Raw genomic sequence first — 21,459 nt, 5'->3', positions numbered from 1 at the left:
CTGCATCTTTGATGGTACGGGATGCATCATTTTCTATTGAATTGGCAGCTGGCACAACTGGAATGGCCCAAAAATGCAGAAATGTATATATAGGTTTTAGAACAACATGTGCTCCCACCAGGGTGGGAAGGCCTATAATATTTCAGCAAGACAATTCTAAACTACATCTAATAAGTTCTCTGTGTTCTATTGTGAATAAATTATGGGTTTATGAGCTTTGCAAATTATCGTGCAAATGTGGAAAATTTAATTTAACTGAATTTACATTTCTGGCAATGTGCAAATTGGTCAGGATAATAAGCACTGTAAAGGTGGAATTGCAACACGTTGTATGTGTGCAAAAACATTGATTTTACTGTAAACTACATGTATTTGTGGACATTTTTAGCTGTGCGTTTCTCTTTGTAGGATTTTAGTGGCAGTAAATCCCCAAAACAAAACATACACAAAAATAAGTTATTCCAAATTTAGTGAGTTGGTTAAGCAGGAGCATGTCAGCCACAGGCATCCATAGCCACACAATGTTGACAAATGGGCGCATATTTGATATTCTGATCTATTTTGTTCTGTTAAAAAAAAAAAAGGCATATCTTTAACAGGCAGTATTTACGTAGACATGTTTCTTTTTACAATATTCTGATTTTTTTAAAGTGTTGCTTTGACCTGAATGCTAACTTTAACATCCAAACAGGCTTAGAATGCTAACATGTTGATGTTTTGAAGGTTTTTCCATCCATGTTAGCATGCTAACATTTTTTGTACTAAGCACAAAATTCAACTATTGATCAAAAATAATATAAATAAGAAAAATGCGCTGTGGTTTGTACATGGTTGCTTTTGCACTGCCTACAAACATCCAGTGTAGACAGAGGAGCCTGCATATAAAATTGAATTGCATAAAACAATGCCTGGTGAATACCTTTGTTTCAGGTTTATGATCAAAAAGCTTGATGCCTAAAATTCTTCATGAGTGAGCTGAACGTACTAGTGTTGCAAATAGTTATTGAAATGTCAAAGATTTGTCTTAATTGCTCTGTTTGAAGAGAGCTTTCCCATTATCAGACTTGTTTCTTCACCTGCTGCTGCTTCTGGCCCTTTCCGAAGCCACCCACTGAAAGTGAAACATTGAAACATGAAAGAGTCTCACCTCCCTGGAATAAAAACAAGGAGATGGATCTTTAATTAAAGGTGAGCGCTTATACTATTCAGAACGAGGAGGTTCTTGCTGAATGTGGACAGTAGGTAAGGGGAATGCTGCACGGGGGGTTGTTGGGCATGTATCTCAGCAGTGTCTCCCTCCCTCTGAGTCCCAGCACTCCCTCCTTGCAGATTCCAGCGTTAAGTTAATTGGACAGGGAGAGGAGAGGGCTGAGGAGGGAAGCGTTCAGCCCCATTAGCAATCCCCCTGTGGAAGGCTGAGCCGAGAGGATCACAGACTCACAAATAGGAGGATTAAAATAATCAATAGGCTTCACTCTCTCTCCCTCAGCACAGGCAGCCCTGTGTACAACACTCACGCACACAAACACGCACCATTACAAAGATATGCACACACACGCACACGCTCCTGAGCAAATACAAACACACCAAGAGTCTGAGGAATATTAGTTCAAGGAGCGCTACTCTGCCCAGTGGTGTCTGTGGACTTTCACAAATTAGTCTGGGTCAGGCAACATTCACACACATGCACACACACACACACACACACACACACACACACCTATTCTTTGTTAATGAAGGTTAATTCAGCCTCTGACTAAACGAGGACCAGTTTAAAGGTCAGGAACATGAAAACAGTCTGACATATCTATATTTTGCTCAGTTATTTCTGAACTTTAATGGCTGCTGAATTTGCTCCCACATAAAAGACTTTTGTATACACACACACACACACACACACACACACACACACACACACACATATATATATATATATATATATATATATATATACACACACACACACATATATATATATATATGTGTGTGTGTGTGTGTGTGTGTGTATATACGTCTTCTTCTATATATAAATATATATATATAGAAGAAGGCGGCCGTAGTGATCGATGTAGCGGTTCCGAATGACAGCAATATCAGGAAGAAGGAACACGAGAAGCTGGAGAAATACCAAGGGCTCAGAGAAGAGCTCGAGAGGATGTGGAGGGTGAAGGTAACGGTGGTCCCCGTGGTAATCGGAGCACTAGGTGCGGTGACTCCCAAGCTAGGCGAGTGGCTCCAGCAGATCCCGGGAACAACATCGGAGATCTCTGTCCAGAAGAGCGCAGTCCTGGGAACAGCTAAGATACTGCGCAGGACCCTCAAGCTCCCAGGCCTCTGGTAGAGGACCCGAGCTTGAAGGATAAACCGCCCGCAGGGTGTGTTTATATATATATATATTAGGGGTGCAACGATACTCGTATCGATATTGAACCGTTCTATACAGTGCTTTCGGTTCGGTACGCATATGTATCGAACAATACAAACATTTTTATTTATTTTATCAACTTTTCTTCTGACGATGCTGTCTGTGTTGAGCGCTCAGTGGATCTGCGTTTGGCTACTCCGCCTAGGCTGCACTGTCAAGCGCAGATCCACTGAGCGCAGCACAAGCTAGCAAGGCAGAAGCTAAGCTCGTTGCAACATGGCAACTGCCTCAATGCTACCCCAAATTGAACCTCCCCCACCCTCATTCAGATCTGGCGTTTGGAACTATCTTGGTTTTCATGTGAAGTATGACCCTGAAGGTAAGCGCGTCATGGACAAAAGTAAAACAGTATGTCGGATGTGCCACGCAACGCTATTGATGGGAACTAGTGCGTTAGCGCAGTTAGCTTGTTAACGTGTTGACACCGTTCAGCCCCACGCACGGGGCGATCTGCGGTAACTTGTTAACGGAGATTTGCCGTGTTGTAGCGTTAACGTCATTTTAACGAGATTAACGCTGACAGCACTAGTGGGAACACAACGAATATGACTGCACATTTACCCCGACATCATCCTAGTGCAAAGACAAATGGAAGCAGACAAAAACAACAAGTAGGCATGCTACAAACTTTACTCGAGTCATTTAGACAGCCGTTAGCACATGATTCTCCTTATGGGGACCTGATATGTTTAATATGCTGCTGAGAATATAGCCCAGAAGAAGCGGATAGTATAGCTTTTATTTTGGAAAGAGCCATTTCTCTGTAATAAACTCTCTTTTCCAAAGATTTCTCGATCAGATAGATTTATTTTTATTATTATTAGTTTGTTGTTTCAGCAACATTAAATTTAAAAACTGTACTTTTGAGTTGAAATCTATATTTATAATTTTAATAAATGACAAATTAAAAAGGCATGAAAATTTTTTTGTATCGAAAAAATATCAAACCGTGACACCAAAGTATCGAACCGAACCGAACCGTGAATTTTGTGTATCGTTGCACCCCTAATATGTATATATCTATCTATCTATCTATACACACACACACACACACACACACACATATATATATATATATATATATATATATATATATATATATATATATATATATATATATATATATATATATATATATACATACTGAATATGCTGTGATTAAAAGTCTTGTATCCATACAACATTAAACTTGTGACATGTGTGCAATTTTTAGTTCTTTTACTGCAGCAATTTAACTGAACCCATATTTACATATGTATTTTTGATTTAAAACAAGTACTTTATAAGAAGACATAAAAGGTGACCAGAAAATATCAAAGTGTTCAACATAATAGGGAATAGCAGAAAAAAATATCTACTCTGGCACTTAGCTGAACCAAATCTGGAATCTAATTTGAACTTTCAAATTCTGATAATGCTCACCACCTTTTCCCCACATGACCTTTTTAAATGAAGCACTGCACAGTTCAGACTCCTCATGCGGCACATACAAAATACTGCTCGGTTTTACCACACAGTGAGTTTATATGAGATTGTTCATTTGAGTAGTTTTTGGAGGATTGAAAGAAAAAACTTAAAGTCCTACTAAACACACATAAAGATAAAAAAAGGACAACAAACAGACAAAGTTAAATTAATTTTATTTTTTTAGATAATTGAAAATCCATTGAGAGATCCTAACCCCCAAGTTAAGATAACACCTCCAAACGCATTTCCTGTAGTTATCGCCAGGCTGAGGAGGGGAATTGATTTAATTTGTCCACAATCACATAACACATGATATACATCATTTCTTTAGGGACTATTAAAGAATTCTGATTCTGATGACACTGAAAACTAGAGGTTAAATAGAGACCGGACACCTGCTGGAAACATGTAAGTGCTTTCATGATTTAAGTTAAAATCATTGACTTAGTGCATAAAACACATATCCGATTCATGTGAATTACCATCAAATAGATTTACTCACTTTTTGTTGCACTGAATCAGAAATTGTCGTTTTCCATTTTTATTTTTCACAGTTCAATAAAAGATTTAAAAAAAAAAATACCACTTGCCTGCCTTCTTTCTTGAGTGTCTCGTGAGCACTCTTACTGACATCCTGTTGCAGGGGGTTATTTAACTGCTAAGGAGGCCAATCACTGCCATATCATTTTTTCCCCACACACATTTACAGGTAAGTGCTTTATTTTAGACTCACCCTGTAGCCCATTCAGGGCCTTGGCATAATGAGCCTCCTCATCCCTTCTAGAGTGGATGCATAAGGTGAATTTTACAAACAGGCACAGGCATCAAACTATTAATACTGGTTATTAAATAAGATTTTTATTAATACTCTGCAAGCTCCTGTACATTTTACATACGCCTGGGGATTTGTTCATTAGTGTGTTCCACATTTGTTGAGCTTTTACTCACACACAAAAAAACATAGACTGGCTTCAGTATAACTTAAAGATCTGCTGAAGTTTGCTTTTGATGACCTAAGGATCCACCTGACTCTCTTATGTAAGACTCCCTTCAAACACTGACAGCCGAATTGCGAAATGATCCATTACCGGACCAATTAATAAGTCTCCTTATTAATTGGTCTCAATTTAATTGCTGACTGTCTGTCTGTGTGTTCTGAGAGGGTAGCATAAACATTTTTATAATAGTATTGTTGAAGGACAAAAAACATTATCTACACCGCTGCGCCCCCTGTTGTACTTTGGTTGTCACTACAGTCTCTGTGCTGTCCGGGAGCTGCAGTTTCGCGCTGTGGTCGCTGGGCGGCAGGCAACTTCGACTAGTTGTCTGCAGGCAAAGATGGCGGTGCGGAAGAAAGACGGCGGCCCGAATGTAAAATATTTCGAAGCGTCTGATACCGTTTCTCAGTTTGATAATGTCCGTGTCTGGCTGGGAAAGAATTACAAAAAGGTACCGACCGCATGTTTTGCTATCCTACAGAGAGACCTTCCATTTTTCACGTTGAAATATGGCCACTTACCTATTGGGCAGAGGCAGTGACAAAGAGAGGAGGGAGGGTGCTGCTGAGCGTCCAGCTGTTTGATTCACTCGAGCCGGGATACAAAAGGATGCTGAGCCAACAGCTGCATCAGATGCAGCCACTAACGGCAGCTTCTCTGAGCACTGTTGTAGTTAAACCGATCTAAAACAAGCACACAGTCTGACCTCAGAGGATGGATTTTTGTTGAAGGGTGACTTTAGCCGGCCAGCCCGCTAGCTAGCTAGTAAGCTAATAGGCTAACGGTGAGGCAGCTCGGATCCAGATGTTGGCTCTGTGGCGCGCCGCGCTGACTGAAGCAATGTCCGGTGTTGAATAACACTGAGCGCTGCGCTGGTGTTTAAACACAATAATCGAATAAAAAAAAAAACAACACTTTTAGTAAACAGTGATAAAAATGAAAGGTTAGCGATATTTGTGACTCCATCCCCTCCCCATTTACCAATCCGTGTCGCAGTTTTCACGGAAATTTCCTTCCTTTGAGATATCTGATAAAGGCATCCAGCAGCACAGTTGAGTTTATTTTCATGTGTTTGCGCACAGTACATCCAGGCCGAGCCCCCCACGAACAAATCTCTGTCCAGCCTGGTGGTCCAGCTGCTCCAGTTCCAGGAGGAGGTGTTCGGTCGACATGTCAGTAACCCTCCGCTCACCAAGCTGCCGGTACGTGTCTTAAACATCTGTATATCTGTTACATTCAAAAATAGATACCTAATTTAAACTGCTGTTATTCTGAATGTGTTGAGTTGTATCCCTGCAGATGAAATGCTTCTTGGACTTTAAGTCAGGAGGGGCTCTCTGCCACATCCTGGCTGCAGCCTACAAGTTCAAAAGTGACCAAGGATGGTAAGACTTTCTTTCTAGCTGAGTTTAGACGTCTGGGCTAGTGGCTGTTAAGTTACGGTGCTCAGTTGGATATTGGCTATGTTGCCGTTTCGTGTGTAACTCCAGTCTAAACTCCTGGTAGGCGCAGGTTTGACTTCCAGAATCCGTCGAGGATGGACCGAAATGTGGAGATGTTCATGACGATTGAGAAGTCCTTAGTGCAGGTGAGTTTTGCAGCAGTGCTTTTATGGTTGTCAATGGACAGTAGAAAATTTCAGGCCATATTTTGATGAATTTATCTAACAGGAGTAAATTTTTGATGGTTTTTCCTACTGCAGGCATTAAATTTAAATGATAGCAAAGTGAACACCGTGTCCTTTGGTTACGCTAAATTTCAAAAGAGTCTGGGAATCAAGCTGCCTGATCATTACACATAGATGTACTGAAAGACATCCACAGAAATCCTACTTAATCAGTCCTGCGGTTTTCCAAGATCATCTAGATTTCTTCATCTGCTGTGGCATGGTGATTTCTACTTTTAATCAAGTACTGGGCAATTAATATTCCAAAGAGGGCACATGAGAAACTGGGACTGTTATGGAAGACTGCACCAATAAGCTTATAGCAAAACTAATATTGGGCAGAACTGAGTTTAGATTATTGTATTGTTTTGTGATTCTTCTTGATTATTTGAATCAGTGCTCGCAAATGTAGTCGTGTAAGTTATGTATCTGCTCCAATTCTTCCAGAACAACTGTCTGACTAGGCCCGTCATCTACCTGAGTCCTGACATAGAGCCAAAGCTGCTGGGGAAACTGAAAGACATCATCAAAAGACATCAGGTGTGTTTTAAAAGGAGCCTTTCAGGCAGATCATTTACTACAGACAGATTTAATTTACATTCAAATGGTTCTACTCATGTTTTCTTGTGTTGCAGGGCTCAGTAACCGAAGACAAGGCCTCCAGCTCCCACGTTGTTGTGCCTATTCCTGCCAGTCTGGAGGAAGGTGAGGTTTTGTCTCGGTAGGCATTGTTACAAGTTTTACTGCACGAGTCAGATTTGCGCTAACATCGTCCGATCTTCTTGGTCCAGAGGAGTGGGTTCGTCCTGTGATGAAGAGAGACAAGCAAGTGCTGCTTCACTGGGGATATTTTCCTGACAGGTTTGTTCTGAGCATTGTGCAGCTCACTTTTATCTACTTGTCTTGTTTTCTCAATACATCTTTGGTTTTTAGAAAGTTAAGCTGACATTACCCCTCCTGCTGTGGTGTTACATGGCGAAACTTGTGCTTTTCCCACCTAATGCGAGCTTTAACCTCATTCCCTTCACTGTTTAGTTATGATACCTGGATCGCAGCCAGTGAAATTGAGGCTGCGGTAGAAGATCCTCCCTCCCCAGAAAAGCCCAGGAAGGTATTTGTTGTTGCTTTTTTTCTGTCTGTGTCAGTCTGTATGAATTTAAACAGCAGATTTTCTAATACTCCCTGAGTTTAATCAAGTATTTGACCGCTTTATTAATGCTACATGATACTTGCAGTATTTAAATTCAAGGATCTTTTTTTTTATTTGTCCACTGTGCAGCACTTAAATGTTACAGATACATCTGTATGTTTTTGGAAACCTTTTTGATTTCAGCTTGAATTTTAATTTGTCCTTGTTTTTTTCTGCAAAATGAAGTCTTTAATAACAGAGGTTAATATCATGAGTTTCAGTCTTTTATTATAACTTTTATTATAACTTTATTACAACTTTATTATAACTCAGTTTAGGTCTTCCTCCTTTCACCTCCTCCTCTACCATCCTGGTGGTTGACACGATTGCTGAAAATATTTCACTTCTGGGCAGATAATAATTGGTTTATTTATTTATCATTTATTTATTATTTATTTACAGGTCCATGCAAAGTGGATTTTAGATCTGGACCAGTATAACGAGTGGATGAACGAGGAGGACTATGAGGTTGGAGAGGGCTGTCCTAAGAGGAAGAGGATCTCCGCCAAGACCCTGACAGATGAGGTGACCACACCAGACGAGCGGAGGGACAAGAAACCTGGCAGCACCAAGAAGAGGAAGCGCTCGCCATCACCCTCCCCAACCCCACCACCTCAGGAGAGCAAGAAGAAGAACACCAAAAAAGGGTTTGTTAAGAGTCATGTCCTGATGCATGATGATGTTCTTCGACTCCCTGTTGGAGAAAAAAAACAGAGGGTTATGAAAAATAATGCAATACACATATGTTCCCTTTGTGTGCGTGTCAACAGACCAACGACCCCGTACACCAAGTCTAAACGGGGTCAGAGGGAGGAGGAACAGGAGGACCTGTCCAAGGATTTGGATGAAGCTTCACCTGTTCCAGCATCTGAAGAGGGAAACCCAGCAAAGACAAGTATACAAGTCTACATATATTTTGAAAACACATCATATATATATATATATATACATTGACATATATATAGATATATATAGATATTAATGGGTCCTCTTTTAAAATAATAATCAAGCCAATTCTGTCTCCCTGCAGATAACACCAAGAAGGACTCTGATTCCACCCCAGTTAAAGGAGGGACAGATTTGGGTGAGCTTCACCTACACAATCATATTTAACCACCGCCAACCAGTTTAATAAATGCTTCACCAAAAATGGCAAAGGCTTGTTGTGTTCGGCTGTTATTCATCAATAATTTCCAGTAATAAAGCGCTGATTAATCTATTGACCCTTTCACGCACGCGTCTCTTTTGTGTGATTTAACAGATGAGCAAGAAGACGAGTCCATGGAAACAACAGGAAAGGTACTTTAACAATTAATAGTACATATGACAAAATCATGGCTGTAATTCTGTGTTGGTGAGCCCAACTGTATGTTTGTATGAACAACAGGAAGAGGAGGAAGGCTCCCCGAGTGTGAAGGGCGAGCCAGTGAAAGGCTCAGACCTCCACGAGGACAATGTGACTGAGCAAACCCATCACATCATCATTCCGAGCTACGCAGCCTGGTTTGACTATAACAGGTAAGAATAAAAATGCTTTTTTCCCATGTGAGAACAGAATGAGGAAAAGAAAAGTGAACTCGTTGAAATGAAAAGCAGCGCCACACGACGTAGTATTAGAACGTTTTAAGGGTCCATGAGTGAGGGAAATTTGTGTTGCATACTTGCATCTGGTTTTCTTCCAGTGTTCATGCCATTGAGCGCCGAGCCCTGCCAGAGTTTTTCAATGGGAAGAACAAATCCAAAACGCCTGAGATGTAAGTGTTTGATCAGTGCACAACACAGTGCTCAATCATTTAAATTTGTTTATCTGTCAGATATTTAAAAGCCTCTTTGTTTCAGTTATCTAGCATACAGGAACTTCATGATTGACACCTACAGACTGAATCCTCAGGAGTACCTGACCTCCACTGCCTGCCGTAGGAATCTGGCAGGAGATGTGTGTGCAATCATGAGGTAAGGGGAGGATAGGTGTTTCTAACCAGTGTTTGCAAAATCACTTACTGCCTGCGACAAATACGCCAGACATTTTCTCCCCCCACAGAGTCCACGCCTTTCTGGAGCAGTGGGGGTTGATCAACTACCAGGTGGACTCTGAGAGCCGGCCCACACCCATGGGTCCTCCTCCCACCTCGCACTTCCACGTCCTGGCAGACACTCCATCCAGCCTGGTGCCCCTGCAGCCCAAGACATCTCAGGTTTGTATACACACACGCATGGACACGTGCGCACACATCTTCAACGTTGTTTTACATATGTTCCTTTTTGACCCTGTAGACCCCTGCCACCCAGCAGATGATGTCATTCCCTGACAAAGTGAAGGACAAGCCAGCAGATCTGCAAAACTTTGGGCTGCGGACCGACATGTACAGCAAGAAGACAAGCTCTGCAAAGGTACAAGTCCAGGAGGGTGGATAACAGAATGAATAGTTTCTGTTTACTCACCATAATATCGGTGGTTTAATTGTGTTAACAAGGTGATGGTGATGTTTTGTGTGCAGAGCAAGAGTGCAGCCAGCTCCATGAGGGAGTGGACAGAGCAAGAAACACTACTACTACTTGAGGTACACTCAGTGTTTTAAACATGATCAGAGAGTGTAAAAGCAGCCACTGTAATACCACACTGGGAAATGTCATCATGGAAAGATGGAGCTAAATGTAGGTTTTACTTCCCTCAGGGTTTGGAAATGTATAAGGACGACTGGAACAAAGTGTCCGAACACGTGGGCAGCCGTACGCAGGATGAGTGTATCCTGCACTTCCTGCGGTTGCCCATTGAAGACCCGTACTTGGAGGACAGCTCTTCTTCCCTGGGCCCACTTGCCTACCAGCCGGTACCTTTCAGCCAAGCAGGAAACCCTGTCATGAGCACCGTGGCCTTCCTCGCCTCTGTAGTCGACCCACGTGTGGCCTCGGCCGCAGCCAAGTCTGCTCTGGGTGAGAAGTAACTCCATTTGAAATTACCCAACTCTGTAGAAAACAAAAATGGTCTCTTTGTGTTGTTACAGTTTGAGCTAAAGAGGAAAAAGAGGAAGCAACAGGGCACTGAAAACATCAACCAGTAAATAATCCAATAGGATAAAAATGAAGACAGCAAAATACATTTTAATTTTCTACAGTGAGACCATTAAATGTTAAACAACACCTTTCCAACACTTGACCAAATCCTGTATCATTGAAGCTCCAAATGTCTGTACATGCCATTCATAAGACCGCTTTTGTTCAGGCAACGATTTTGTTCATTTTCAATCTACTAGAGGTGACTAATCCATCAGTGTCCTTGTTTTTGCTTCACATCATTAATTGTGATTTATCGCTCCCTGCTCAGAGGAGTTTTCGCGTATGAAGGAGGAGGTTCCAGCTGCGCTTGTGGAGGCTCATGTGCGGCGGGTGGAGGAAGCAGCGAGGGTCAGTGGCAGACAGGACCCTCTGTATGGCCTGGAAGGCAGTGGCATCGCAGGGACCGGCCTGGAGGAGGGAGAGAGGCCTGGTAGGATAAATGCACACAGCATAAATTTTGGAACGCTGCACTACAAAGAAAATTAAAAATAATGATTGTATAAGTTGAGTAGTCAGAAAAAGTGAATTGAAAGGTTGTGGCTTGCCTTCTCTACAGATGAAAGCAGTGATGAAAGCAAGAGTGACAACCAGTCTAATGAGGAGAAACGAGAGGCCAAGGTATGATGAGAATTCACTGTAACATAATAGAATGTCATTTTATAAACATATATATATATATATATATATATCTGCTGTAAAAGTTCTGTGGATCATATTGTGCTGTTTACTTTGCCACACAGGAGACTAAAGATGGAGCGAATGAGGAAGAGGAAAAGCAGGCAGAGAATGGGAAGAAGGAAGAAGAAAGAGGAAGAGAACCTGAAGGAGAGAGGGAGGCAGACAAAACAGAGTCTGAGATGGGTACAAAAGGGTTTTGTCTTCATAAGACGTTGCAGACATAAAGGTTTTGGTCAACAGTGAAAAACATTAAACTTTTGTTTCTCATAGGTGATGGGGAGAAGGAGAAGGATGGAAAAGAGGGAACAGAGGAGGGACAGAGGGAAGGGGAGAGTGAAGGAGAAAGGAAAGCTAAGGTGGAGCGTGATGTGGGAGAGGGGAACCTGGCCACTGCTGCTGCCTCCGCTCTAGCAGCTGCTGCTGTCAAGGCCAAGGTAAAATTCATTGAGTCAAGGTGATACTTGTCGTATCTTCAATCTTCAGCTTTTTTTGTTTTTATTTTCTCTAATCTTCTTCTTTCTCCTCACAGCATTTGGCTGCAGTGGAAGAGAGGAAGATCAAATCTCTGGTGGCTCTGCTGGTGGAAACTCAAATGAAGAAGCTTGAGATTAAACTGCGACACTTTGAGGAGCTGGAAACCATCATGGACAGAGAGCGGGAGGCTGTGAGTGGGGAATTTAAGGATATGTAGCATTAAAATAAGAAAATTCTTAAGTTACATTCAATGCAGTGCGTATAGTATGCTGTTTTCCTAAATCATAGACATGTCTGTCTGTCTCTGTGAGCAGTTGGAGTACCAGCGGCAGCAACTGCTGGCTGACCGTCAGTCCTTCCACATGGAGCAGCTGAAATACGCTGAGATGAGGGCTCGCCAGCAACACTTCCAGCAGATTCAGCACCAGCAACATAGCCAGGCAGGGGGCCCTCACTCCACTCAGGCCACCGCGGCCCCGGCACCTCAAGCCCTGACCGCAAATCAGCAAGCTCCCAGCACACCAGCGCCACAGCCAGCCCCCAGCCCAGCACCACCAGCCGCTTCAGCCCCAGCTCCCGAGTCCCAGCCACCACCAAGCGCTCACACCTCGCCACCTTGTCCCCCGGGTCAGACCCCAGCTGCTCACTCCAGCTCCAACACTACATCTGTACTCCATGGTGAGGTAGCAGCTTTAATAGTAGTTAATACATTTACGTTTGCTGTCAGTTCCTAAAAGCTGCACAGTTTATCTTATCTTTGTCAACAAGTTATTAACTAAGACCAAAAAGCTGAAACGGAGTTCACTCATTAAAACAGGACTTCTCACTGTCTTGATTGTGAGATACTGTTGGCATGATGCAAATGATCAAACAATACCAAACATTTCATGCCACCATGACTTGGGACGGCTTATAATGTTCTGAAACCTAGCTTTCAAACAACACAGTCTTGAGTTATTTCTGAATTGAAGAATCTAAGGTTGACACGGAGAAGATCAATCATTCTTTTATTTCACAAGTACACATCAGTGTTATAGTATTGTTTGGACTACGACTCTAATCTACTATTATAATATATCATGATTATATCATAGATTATAATATATTATGCATAATTCACATTTTGTGAATATAAATGACTAAATTTAATAAATTAATGATACTATGTTACAAATCGTACGTAACATTTTTCTCCTGTTTGCCCCCTCACAGAGCCCACCGCCCCTCTCCCCGGAGAGACACTCCACCCCTCAGCTCCGGTCCCTCCTCCACAGTGAGAAAAAGCAAATTTCCTGAGAATCTGAATGACTCTGACCACTTTGAATCCTGCCTGTATTATCTAAAATGAAGAAGTCATCAACCGAAGGAAGAGAACTCATTTTACATTTTCTATTTCTTTTTTTGTTTGCTTGTGTGTTTTCAAGAGGACAATTGATTTGAGAAAGAAAAAGAAACGCCAATATCAATCCGCCTTTGACTCTCTGTTAGAAAAGAAGTCCTTTTTCAAATTGAACCGACTAATGAAGAAAATAGATTTTCATCCTGCGTGTTCGACTGCGTCTCACTTTGGAATTTTAAGCTTGACACCAGGAGATCTGGTAAGCTTAGATGGTCTTATCAACATGCTGGCACTCAGTGAGAAGAAGAGAAAAGACTCATCTCATGTTTTCAGTGTTTTGGAAATTGTTGCATTTATTTTCCTGCAACAGTTTGTCACAGCTAGTGAAGTCTCGTACTTCCTACGCTCTCTAGCGTCCCCCTCCCCTCTCGTACTGTAGGTACTAATTAAAATATATGTAAGACAAAAGCACTTTTAATATGTTTCTGTAGGTCGCATTGAAAGACTTGAAGCAACCATGAAATTGAACTTGAGCACTTATATGATCTCTTTCTTGTCTTAAATACAGTTTTGGAAAGCTAATTGGGAAAATGATTTTTTTTCTCTGTTTTCAATTGTGTCATGTTTCTAAAACCCGTATAAAGTCTGAAAGGAATGAAGACGATTCTAATCAAAAGATGCCACACTGAAATTTAACGCAGAGTGGATGCAGTTTGGGAAAAGTGTACTGTAAACTGGATTTTCTGTTACAAACACCTCTCTTGTTACTCTAATAATAATATGGGAACTATTTGAAAGTAATGACAACCTGAGGTCTTGAAAAGGCCTCTTTTTGTTATAGGAGGTTACTCCCTCCCACATTTCAACAGCACTTAGAGAAAAACGTGACCGTGGCGCTTTGTGTTTTGCAAGTGCAAATGAACTTGAAGCATCCAGGCTGTGGTTTTTGTGAGGAATGTAATTCTGTTTGAAAAGAAAGTCTGGGATTAATACCGTTAGCGACCACGCACGTGTTTATTTGGATTTGGACTTTGTGTAAACTGCTAAGCCAAAATGTTTTTTCTAATCATGTTTATCATACATTTATTCAGTGAGTTTCATTGTGGTTTCTTGGTGAGTGAGGAGGATGTTTTTAAGCAGCTTGGTGCATTTCGCTTTAAAGATGTAAGAAATGCTGACGCTGTAAAAACACAAGGGAGCACCTTAAACAGCTGACAATGGAGAATCGTGTCCTTAATATCTGCAACAATATCCTCACTTTGTATCCTATACATTTATATATTTTTTACTCTTTTTTGCCATCTTCTTTCTTTGATATGTCAACATTGTAACTGTATATTACCTTTGTAACTGATATTTACCCTCTCCATAGTTGTGTGTGATTTGGACAGGACTGCCGGATCTGTCTGAGATGTGACTGTGAGCATGTGTGTATGTGAACGCATGCCATTAGGATCTGTAAACCATGTTACCGTTCAGTTTTATTTTTTGTTTTTTTACAATTTTTTCCAGTGCCATCTGTTGTTTGAAGAACTTACGAGAAGAAACACGTGTTGTTCTGCACATCATGTCAGTATCATGAAATATAATCCAGTCAGATGGTGAAACTTTACAGTCGATGTCCGTCAAGCCAGTATTGCAGTCCTCACCACAGTTGTGAGCATAAATGGACTTCTTTTATCTGTGTTATTATTACATTGTGTGGATTTTGTGATATGAAATAAGTGTCCGTTCAGTTTCTATATGTTTTTCACTATGCCGAAGGTAGCAGCAGTTCCATTGATTATTATACAGTAGAAAAGTTTCCTCTGTAAATCATCACATTAGTGCTGACAGTTATTCTGGCAGTTTGTATTAAAAAAAATGTCAAAACTGGTTTTAATTACAAAATGTTTGGGAAAAAATAAAGATGTGAAGAGGAGACATTGTTCAGAGTGGTTTGTTGACTTACTAACTTAAAGTATCTGATGATGAACGACTGCACAGTATATCCTGGTGGACCTCGAGGAGGAATCGCCTGGCTGATGCTCTTTATTTGGATGTATCTAATTAGCTAATCAGACAATTATCTCCAACTGATTTTTATTTTTGCTCAATGTGTAAACCTAACATCACTAATTCATATAGTTCAGGACACGACACACAAATCATCTGATATCCACTTAAATGATTGTGAAATATTTTTCATCATGCTTGTAATGCGACTTTAACCAGACTCACAGGCCTGATGACACTTTGTAAAACAGCATTTTTATTTCAAACTTTCAGAAATCCCATTATTATTTCCATTCACAAGAAAACTGACAAGACAGATAAAGATGACAAAAGTTAAACAATCCGGGGGGATAATACTACTGATTGTGCCTGCAGGTGAATGTTTGGAAATTGAGGTGAAAGTGTCTCTTCACATTTGACAGAAAAGGCACAAAAATGTCACAGAAACAAAACAGACTTATTGGGGAAGGGATGACATGGATAGAAGGGCAAGACAACAGAGAAAATAATCTGGAAGTGGTCCTCGGAAGTTCTCAACCGCTCAGCACCATCCGGACGAGCTCTGTGTGGAGAGTGATGGAGAAAAATCAGCATTTCAGAGTACAGACATAAAGTCGGGTATAAGCCATTTCCTAAACAGCCATATCAGCAAATAGGATCAAAAGCCTGAATTTATTTAGAATAATTAGATTTATGAAAAAAGGCAAACAGCTAGGGAAGGAAAACAAAGTGTGGTAGAAATGTTTGAGTTCTGCAGACAAATTTAAATAAACAATTCGTGTCTGCTTGCCGCATTTTAGCTCATGTTTACACTTGGTTCACCCTGAAATCCTTTTCCCCCCTCTCAAAATCGTTAGCGTTAAACATGGGAGCAGCCTTAAGGTGTGCAAGGATGCTACATGCAGGCCACATTTAGGTGGGGCTGAGGAGCACCGCAGGAGAGAAAGGTTAAAGGTCAGAGAACACCATCAGTGCTCAATATCTACAGACTAACATCACAATTCATTAAAACAAAAATTAAAAACAAAAAAAAAAGTTAATTCACTACCCTCTGTTCAACCAGATATTATATGATGGACAAAAGCGATGAGACAGGAGTCAGTGAGCATGAGGCAGTCGCACAGCTACGGTGGCTCAGAGGTCAAACACTGCAACTTAAGAAAACACCAGCAAACAGAAAAACACTGCAAAAGTGCACAAAACAAGACAGAACTGTGTCTGGGGAGACATTAACAATATGCAGAATATGCAATGTCTTTTATGATTCATATAACACCATTAGCCGTTTACTTCTAGCTTCTCACTTGTGCATCCCCTCTTCCCAATTCTGCCTGCTGGCATTTCAGTGTTGCAGTGTGTTTGACTCAGGGCCTCCGTAGACAGAAAAACACTGTGTACAGCGGCCCTACATTCATCCAATGCAGCCTGAAATCTATTTTAGGCAATACCCAACAAAGCTGCAACTGAGAACTCAAATGTCCAACTCTGATGAAATGAATATCACACAGTTTTTAGCCCGACACAAGGCTGCGCAAAGTCCCACTAAGATTATGTGACAATAAAGCAGGTAAATATGTGTAGCTGGCACCACAGCACATCTAAACCAAACACTCTGTAAAACGATCTCCTGTGCTACGTGTGAGAAATTTACAAAAGCTACTGAAACTTGAACTTGACTTTGAGATTTGATTTCATCTAAGATTTTTAATTGATGAACCTATGGTATAATTTCAAAATTCTATGTCGCCTTATTATTACGTTACCGAATTCACAAACTTGGGTGTCCACGCAAGGGGGGAAACTTTTATGTCCTTAAAAGCTGCCCCCCCATAATTGTGTTTTTGTGGACATTTTGTTGACTCCATTTATGCATAGGGGATTTTCACATACTTCACTGAAGAGGGATGTGTCACCCTAGTTCTGCCACTGGTCCATGCCGCCTGCCTGCCCAGCGGGGTAATGACAATACCCCATCAGCCTTTTACAGCTCAGGGGTAAAAATCAATGGCAGTAGTGTTATTTTTCCTCATATAAACTGGTTCTTATTTGTTATTTGTCACTGATTAAGTCACTTGGATGAGTGACGAAACGTTTCTCCCACTGAAAACGCTACGGCCAGATGAACAGAATAAACTTTTGGAGATTCTTATTTGTTGTTAAGAAGGTTTTTATGCACAATGATCTACCTTCGTAGTTAATGCAGCCATTGGCGTCTTCATGTCCCGCTAAAAGAGTCTCCACCTCTTCTTCTGTCATCTTTTCACCTAGAAGATAAAGAAGAACATATTAGCACTGAAGCACAGAATTAAGAAATAGACATTTGAAAGAAGCAGAAAGCACAGCCTTTACACAGATAACTACTTGAACGCAGGCCAACTGTGATTTATAGATCGTGACTAATACTTCATGTATTCTGCAGGTCTTACCTAATGTGGTGAGGACATGACGCAGCTCAGCTCCCATCACTGTGCCATTTCCCTCCTTGTCAAAGACGCGCAGGCCTTCAACAATGTCATCAAAGGAGCACTGGTCCTTGTTCTTAGCAATGGCCTGATACATGGGCAGGAACTGCTCAAAATCCAGCATCTTGGTGTTCATCTCTGCAGGGGGACAAACAACAGTGAGCCTTCAATGGTGAAGGTGAATAAGTGAATACGTTTGAGATAATGTGAGTTTTTGGGTTGAATTTAGTAGAATTTTGTGATGTTTTTCTGTGAGGCTTTTGTTTCTTGCCCATTCATGGTGATGATTCAGAGTTCAGTCACATGGATGTGGGAGATGATATTTAAGGCTGACACAAATAACCTGTTCATCTGCATTCAGAGCTATGTTTTTTCTGCTGCCACTTTCTTTGGACCTGCTGTGGTGACCCTTTGGGCAAGGGAACAGCCAACAGTAGCATCAGATAAATAATGTTTTGTGCACATTGTTATTATGATCAAAACTCAGTTTGCACACAGCAGTAAATTTAGTCAGACATGTGTTTTAGTTCAGGTGTGACTCTTACAAGTTACACTGACAAAGTAAGCCACTAAGCAGTGACTTATCACCTGTACTACTTTGCGGCGGTTATAACGAGACCTTGTAATTGTACACCTGACCACACTCTTAACCAAAACAAACTAATGCTGCGGTGATAGTCATCTGCTTTTGTTGTGAGTAGTGAATCAGACACTAGCCTTCCAGCTTGGGGTTTCCCAGGACTTTGAGTACTTCAGCATTGACTGGGTTCTGTCCCAGAGCTCTGATAACATCGCCACACTGGCTGTAAGTGATCTTCCCCTCGCCCGTCCGGTCAAACAAAAGGAAGGCCTCTTTAAACTCTAGTGAGAAGGAAAGCAAATGCAGAACTCCAGTTCAGCGGCAGAGCATGTTAGGTTCCCAAAAATTACAGACAGGCCTTCATGACACAGGTAATGACGTGTGCACTAAAGCTTTACTGATACCCTGTATGTAGGAAGGAAAACGTGATTTTTCATACGTTGTTTTGACAGTAAACGCTAGCAGCTTCTGTGCATTTCATTTCAAAAAAGCAAGAGGTTAGCAAGTGGGCCAATAAAATTCTCACGGCTGTAAATACTTGTTCGCAATCAATGGTGCTCTTACAGTAAAAATAATACACAGCATTTCATTACTATAAAATACACAATGTAGTTTTTTCCACTGGAATCAAAAACTGACACGCTTCACATAAACCAAGTCCTCTCCTCACTGTCAGTGGTCAGTGTGCAGCACAAAATTACAAAAGCATGAAAAGCATTTCTGTTCTGTTAAAAACAACAACAACAACAAAAAAAAAAAACACTACAAAGCAAACGTACCATAGCAAACAATGTAAACTGTGTTTCAGTGCCGTTTGACACACCTACACCACAAAAATGTGAGTCGTTATTGTGTCTGCTAGCATATCACACATTTAAAAAGCTCAAGCATGCAAACAAATCAACATGTTTCACCCAAGTCCTGTTTTGCAGGTTAGCACTAGTGATGAACTCAGAGTTAAACGCTTGTCCAGTTTGAGTCGTGAGGCGCCTTCAGGTTTCCCACAGTGAATGCCATTCAGTGAGGTGAGTTAAATTTAGCTCACTTTCACATTGCAGTTCTCATTTACCTGCAGCGATCCTACTCAAGTACAGGGCCAGAAGTCAGAGCTTTCTTCTTTTTTTTCTAAATATGTACTGGTTACATTAACCCGATGAATGTTATGGATAATAAACCCCTTTAACACCTTTTCATAATGAGACTCACCCATGATCTGGTCCTCCGTTAGGTCGGACTGGTTGAGGCACAGTTCAGAGAGAGAGAGGAGAAACAGTTAGATGAGACAAAACGACGGAGACTTCAGTGAGATTTACAGATGACTTAATCCCGCAATGCCATCAATTACAGGCAAGAAACGGCTCGGAGCTAAAGGCTCGAGTGAGTGAAGCAGGCTAGCAGATTCGCATTTAGCGTTACCTGGGCTGGATTATGAGATGGTAAAATCATTTTCCATAAATACAGCAAAATGCCGATATTTCCATAAAATTTTCTGCGGGAATCTTTGACTTACCATGTTTGTTTGTTTTTTAGAGGGTTTAGATGACAGATGGCTCAAGCTGCTGGACCTCCTCTGAGCTCCGAGGACTCAAACGGCTCCTGCGTGGTACATCCCCGGTGATGTCACCGTTGCTTTGGCAGCAACAGCCAATCACATGCCTCCATTTAACAGCTGCATTTCTCGCATAGTTGCAGGGTTGCAGCTCGTTTGTGGTGCAGCACGGTGCTGCAGAGCCATAACCTGCACGCGTGCTACACACCCCCTTCCGGTTTTCTGAAAAAATAAGATGCGACACATTAACACACAAATGTAAAGCACAGCTACTGCATGAACGCTGTAATATCGAATATTTTTAACGGGGAATTCCCATCGTTGAGTCCTGCTATCGCCACACATTAATGGTATAAACCTGTGACAGATGACGCTGTCCTTTAGACTTAACCTAACACCGCCTACTTTTTAATCCCGGGCTCAGTGAAGAGCCAATAATCAGGCAGCTTGACAGCTTTGTGCCTACATTGCATCTGCTTACCCTGACAATAGGTTATCAAATGGGTGAAATTCCTCAGTTCTATTTTTATTGAAGCAACAGCACTTAACGAATGTATAGCTTTTTCTATTAACAGGAACCTCTGTAAACGTTTCTGTAAATTAATACAAACTTTATATTTTGAACTGCCAGAGCTTTTCCCCCCAGTTTTGCAAATTCATCATGTAGTTTTACTGGTGCAACCCACTTAAGATCATTGTGGGATGCATGTGGACCACAATAAAATGACTTTGACATGATTTATAGGGTGATCTAGGCTTGTTTTTGATGAGGCATTTGATATACTGTGTGCACAGAGCACTTCTTCACTGAAGCATATCATAAATTTTTTTATTTTATTTTCTTCAGTCTGTTTGGCCCCATCATCTGATACTCTCTCTTCTCTCAATCCCCAACCAGTCGCAGTTGGCTGCCCTCCCTCAGCCTGGTTCTGCTTGAGGTGTTTATTCCTGTCAAAAGTGAGTTCTTCCTTCCCACCGTCTTCACGTGCTTGCTCGTAAGGGGGTTGTTTGTTAGGGTTTTCTCCACAATACTGTACTGGCTTTAACTTGCAGTATAAAGCACCTTGAGATGAATGTTGTTTTGATTTGGTACTATATAAATTAACCTAATTTAGTGATAAGGTTTAAAGTGGTTTTGCTAAAAATGTTGTTCTTTGCAATGAGGATGCATAACAGGTTGGGCAATTTGTCAGGAACGGGATCACAGATACAAGCGGTGAAAATGAGCTTTCTCTGAAGGGTGGCTGGCCTCTCCCTTAGAGCAAGTTCAGCCATCCGGGAGGGGCTCAGAGTAGAGCTACTGCTCCTGCACATTGAAAGGAGCCATTTGAGGTGGTTCGAGCATCTCACAAGGATGGCTGCTGGGTAAGGTGTTCCAGGCATGTCCCATCAGGAGGAGGCCCTGGGGCAGACCCAGGACATGCTGGAGATAATCTCTCTTGGCTGGTCTAGGAATGCCATGGTGTTCCCCAGGACAAGCTGGAGGAGGTGGCTGGGGAGAGAGAGAGGTCTGGGCTTCTCTGCTTAGGCTGCTGCCCCCGCGACCTGGCCCCAGATAAGCGGAAGATGGATGGATGGTA

General features: G+C 41.5%; 2 protein-coding genes across 3 annotated transcripts; one reads left to right on the top strand and one right to left on the bottom strand.

Annotated features, from left to right (window-relative positions):
• The first annotated feature begins 5,140 nt into the window (after window positions 1-5,140).
• Window positions 5,141-15,214, top strand: smarcc2 (SWI/SNF related BAF chromatin remodeling complex subunit C2). 2 transcript variants are annotated; one of them, XM_082532770.1, is made up of 26 exons: window positions 5,141-5,341; window positions 5,973-6,092; window positions 6,190-6,275; window positions 6,397-6,478; window positions 7,004-7,096; window positions 7,192-7,261; window positions 7,348-7,417; window positions 7,592-7,667; window positions 8,148-8,392; window positions 8,516-8,640; window positions 8,776-8,829; window positions 9,007-9,044; window positions 9,133-9,263; window positions 9,428-9,499; window positions 9,585-9,698; window positions 9,787-9,940; window positions 10,020-10,136; window positions 10,244-10,306; window positions 10,421-10,679; window positions 11,071-11,232; window positions 11,359-11,420; window positions 11,543-11,663; window positions 11,751-11,914; window positions 12,010-12,144; window positions 12,269-12,637; window positions 13,167-15,214. In XM_082532770.1, the coding sequence occupies exons 1-26, from the start codon at window positions 5,231-5,233 to the stop codon at window positions 13,248-13,250; spliced, it is 3,177 nt and encodes a 1,058-aa protein (XP_082388896.1). In that variant the 5' UTR covers window positions 5,141-5,230; the 3' UTR covers window positions 13,251-15,214. The 2 variants fall into 2 exon arrangements, with proteins under 2 accessions (XP_082388896.1, XP_082388897.1); XM_082532771.1 differs by having other exon boundaries at window positions 5,143-5,341; window positions 12,269-12,632.
• Window positions 15,215-15,521: 307 nt separating this feature from the next.
• On the bottom strand, window positions 15,522-20,221 carry myl6 (myosin, light chain 6, alkali, smooth muscle and non-muscle). Its single transcript, XM_082532772.1, has 6 exons — window positions 19,841-20,221; window positions 19,537-19,564; window positions 18,468-18,611; window positions 17,715-17,888; window positions 17,475-17,552; window positions 15,522-15,850 (listed from the first exon to the last, which is right to left on the bottom strand). The coding sequence occupies exons 1-6, from the start codon at window positions 19,841-19,843 to the stop codon at window positions 15,822-15,824; spliced, it is 456 nt and encodes a 151-aa protein (XP_082388898.1). The 5' UTR covers window positions 19,844-20,221; the 3' UTR covers window positions 15,522-15,821.
• Between the last annotated feature and the right edge of the window lie 1,238 nt (window positions 20,222-21,459).

This window comes from Aulonocara stuartgranti (assembly GCF_965226115.1).
Source record: "Aulonocara stuartgranti genome assembly, chromosome: 5".
Lineage (NCBI taxonomy): Eukaryota > Metazoa > Chordata > Actinopteri > Cichliformes > Cichlidae > Aulonocara > Aulonocara stuartgranti.
This window is presented reverse-complemented; position numbering and strand designations above follow the sequence as displayed.

Bases quoted from the DNA above. Each gene is read 5' to 3' on its own strand.
- myl6 (XM_082532772.1), bottom strand. The intron at 17,553-17,714 runs GTAAGACCTGCA...TTTATCTTCTAG, and splicing joins TCATGTCCTCACCACATTAG to GTGAAAAGATGACAGAAGAA. The intron at 15,851-17,474 runs GTAGATCATTGT...CTCTCCACACAG, and splicing joins TGGCTGCATTAACTACGAAG to AGCTCGTCCGGATGGTGCTG.
- smarcc2 (XM_082532770.1), top strand. From the start codon at position 5,231: ATGGCGGTGCGGAAGAAAGACGGCGGCCCGAATGTAAAATATTTCGAA. The intron at 6,479-7,003 runs GTGAGTTTTGCA...CAATTCTTCCAG, and splicing joins TTGAGAAGTCCTTAGTGCAG to AACAACTGTCTGACTAGGCC. The intron at 8,830-9,006 runs GTGAGCTTCACC...GTGATTTAACAG, and splicing joins TAAAGGAGGGACAGATTTGG to ATGAGCAAGAAGACGAGTCC.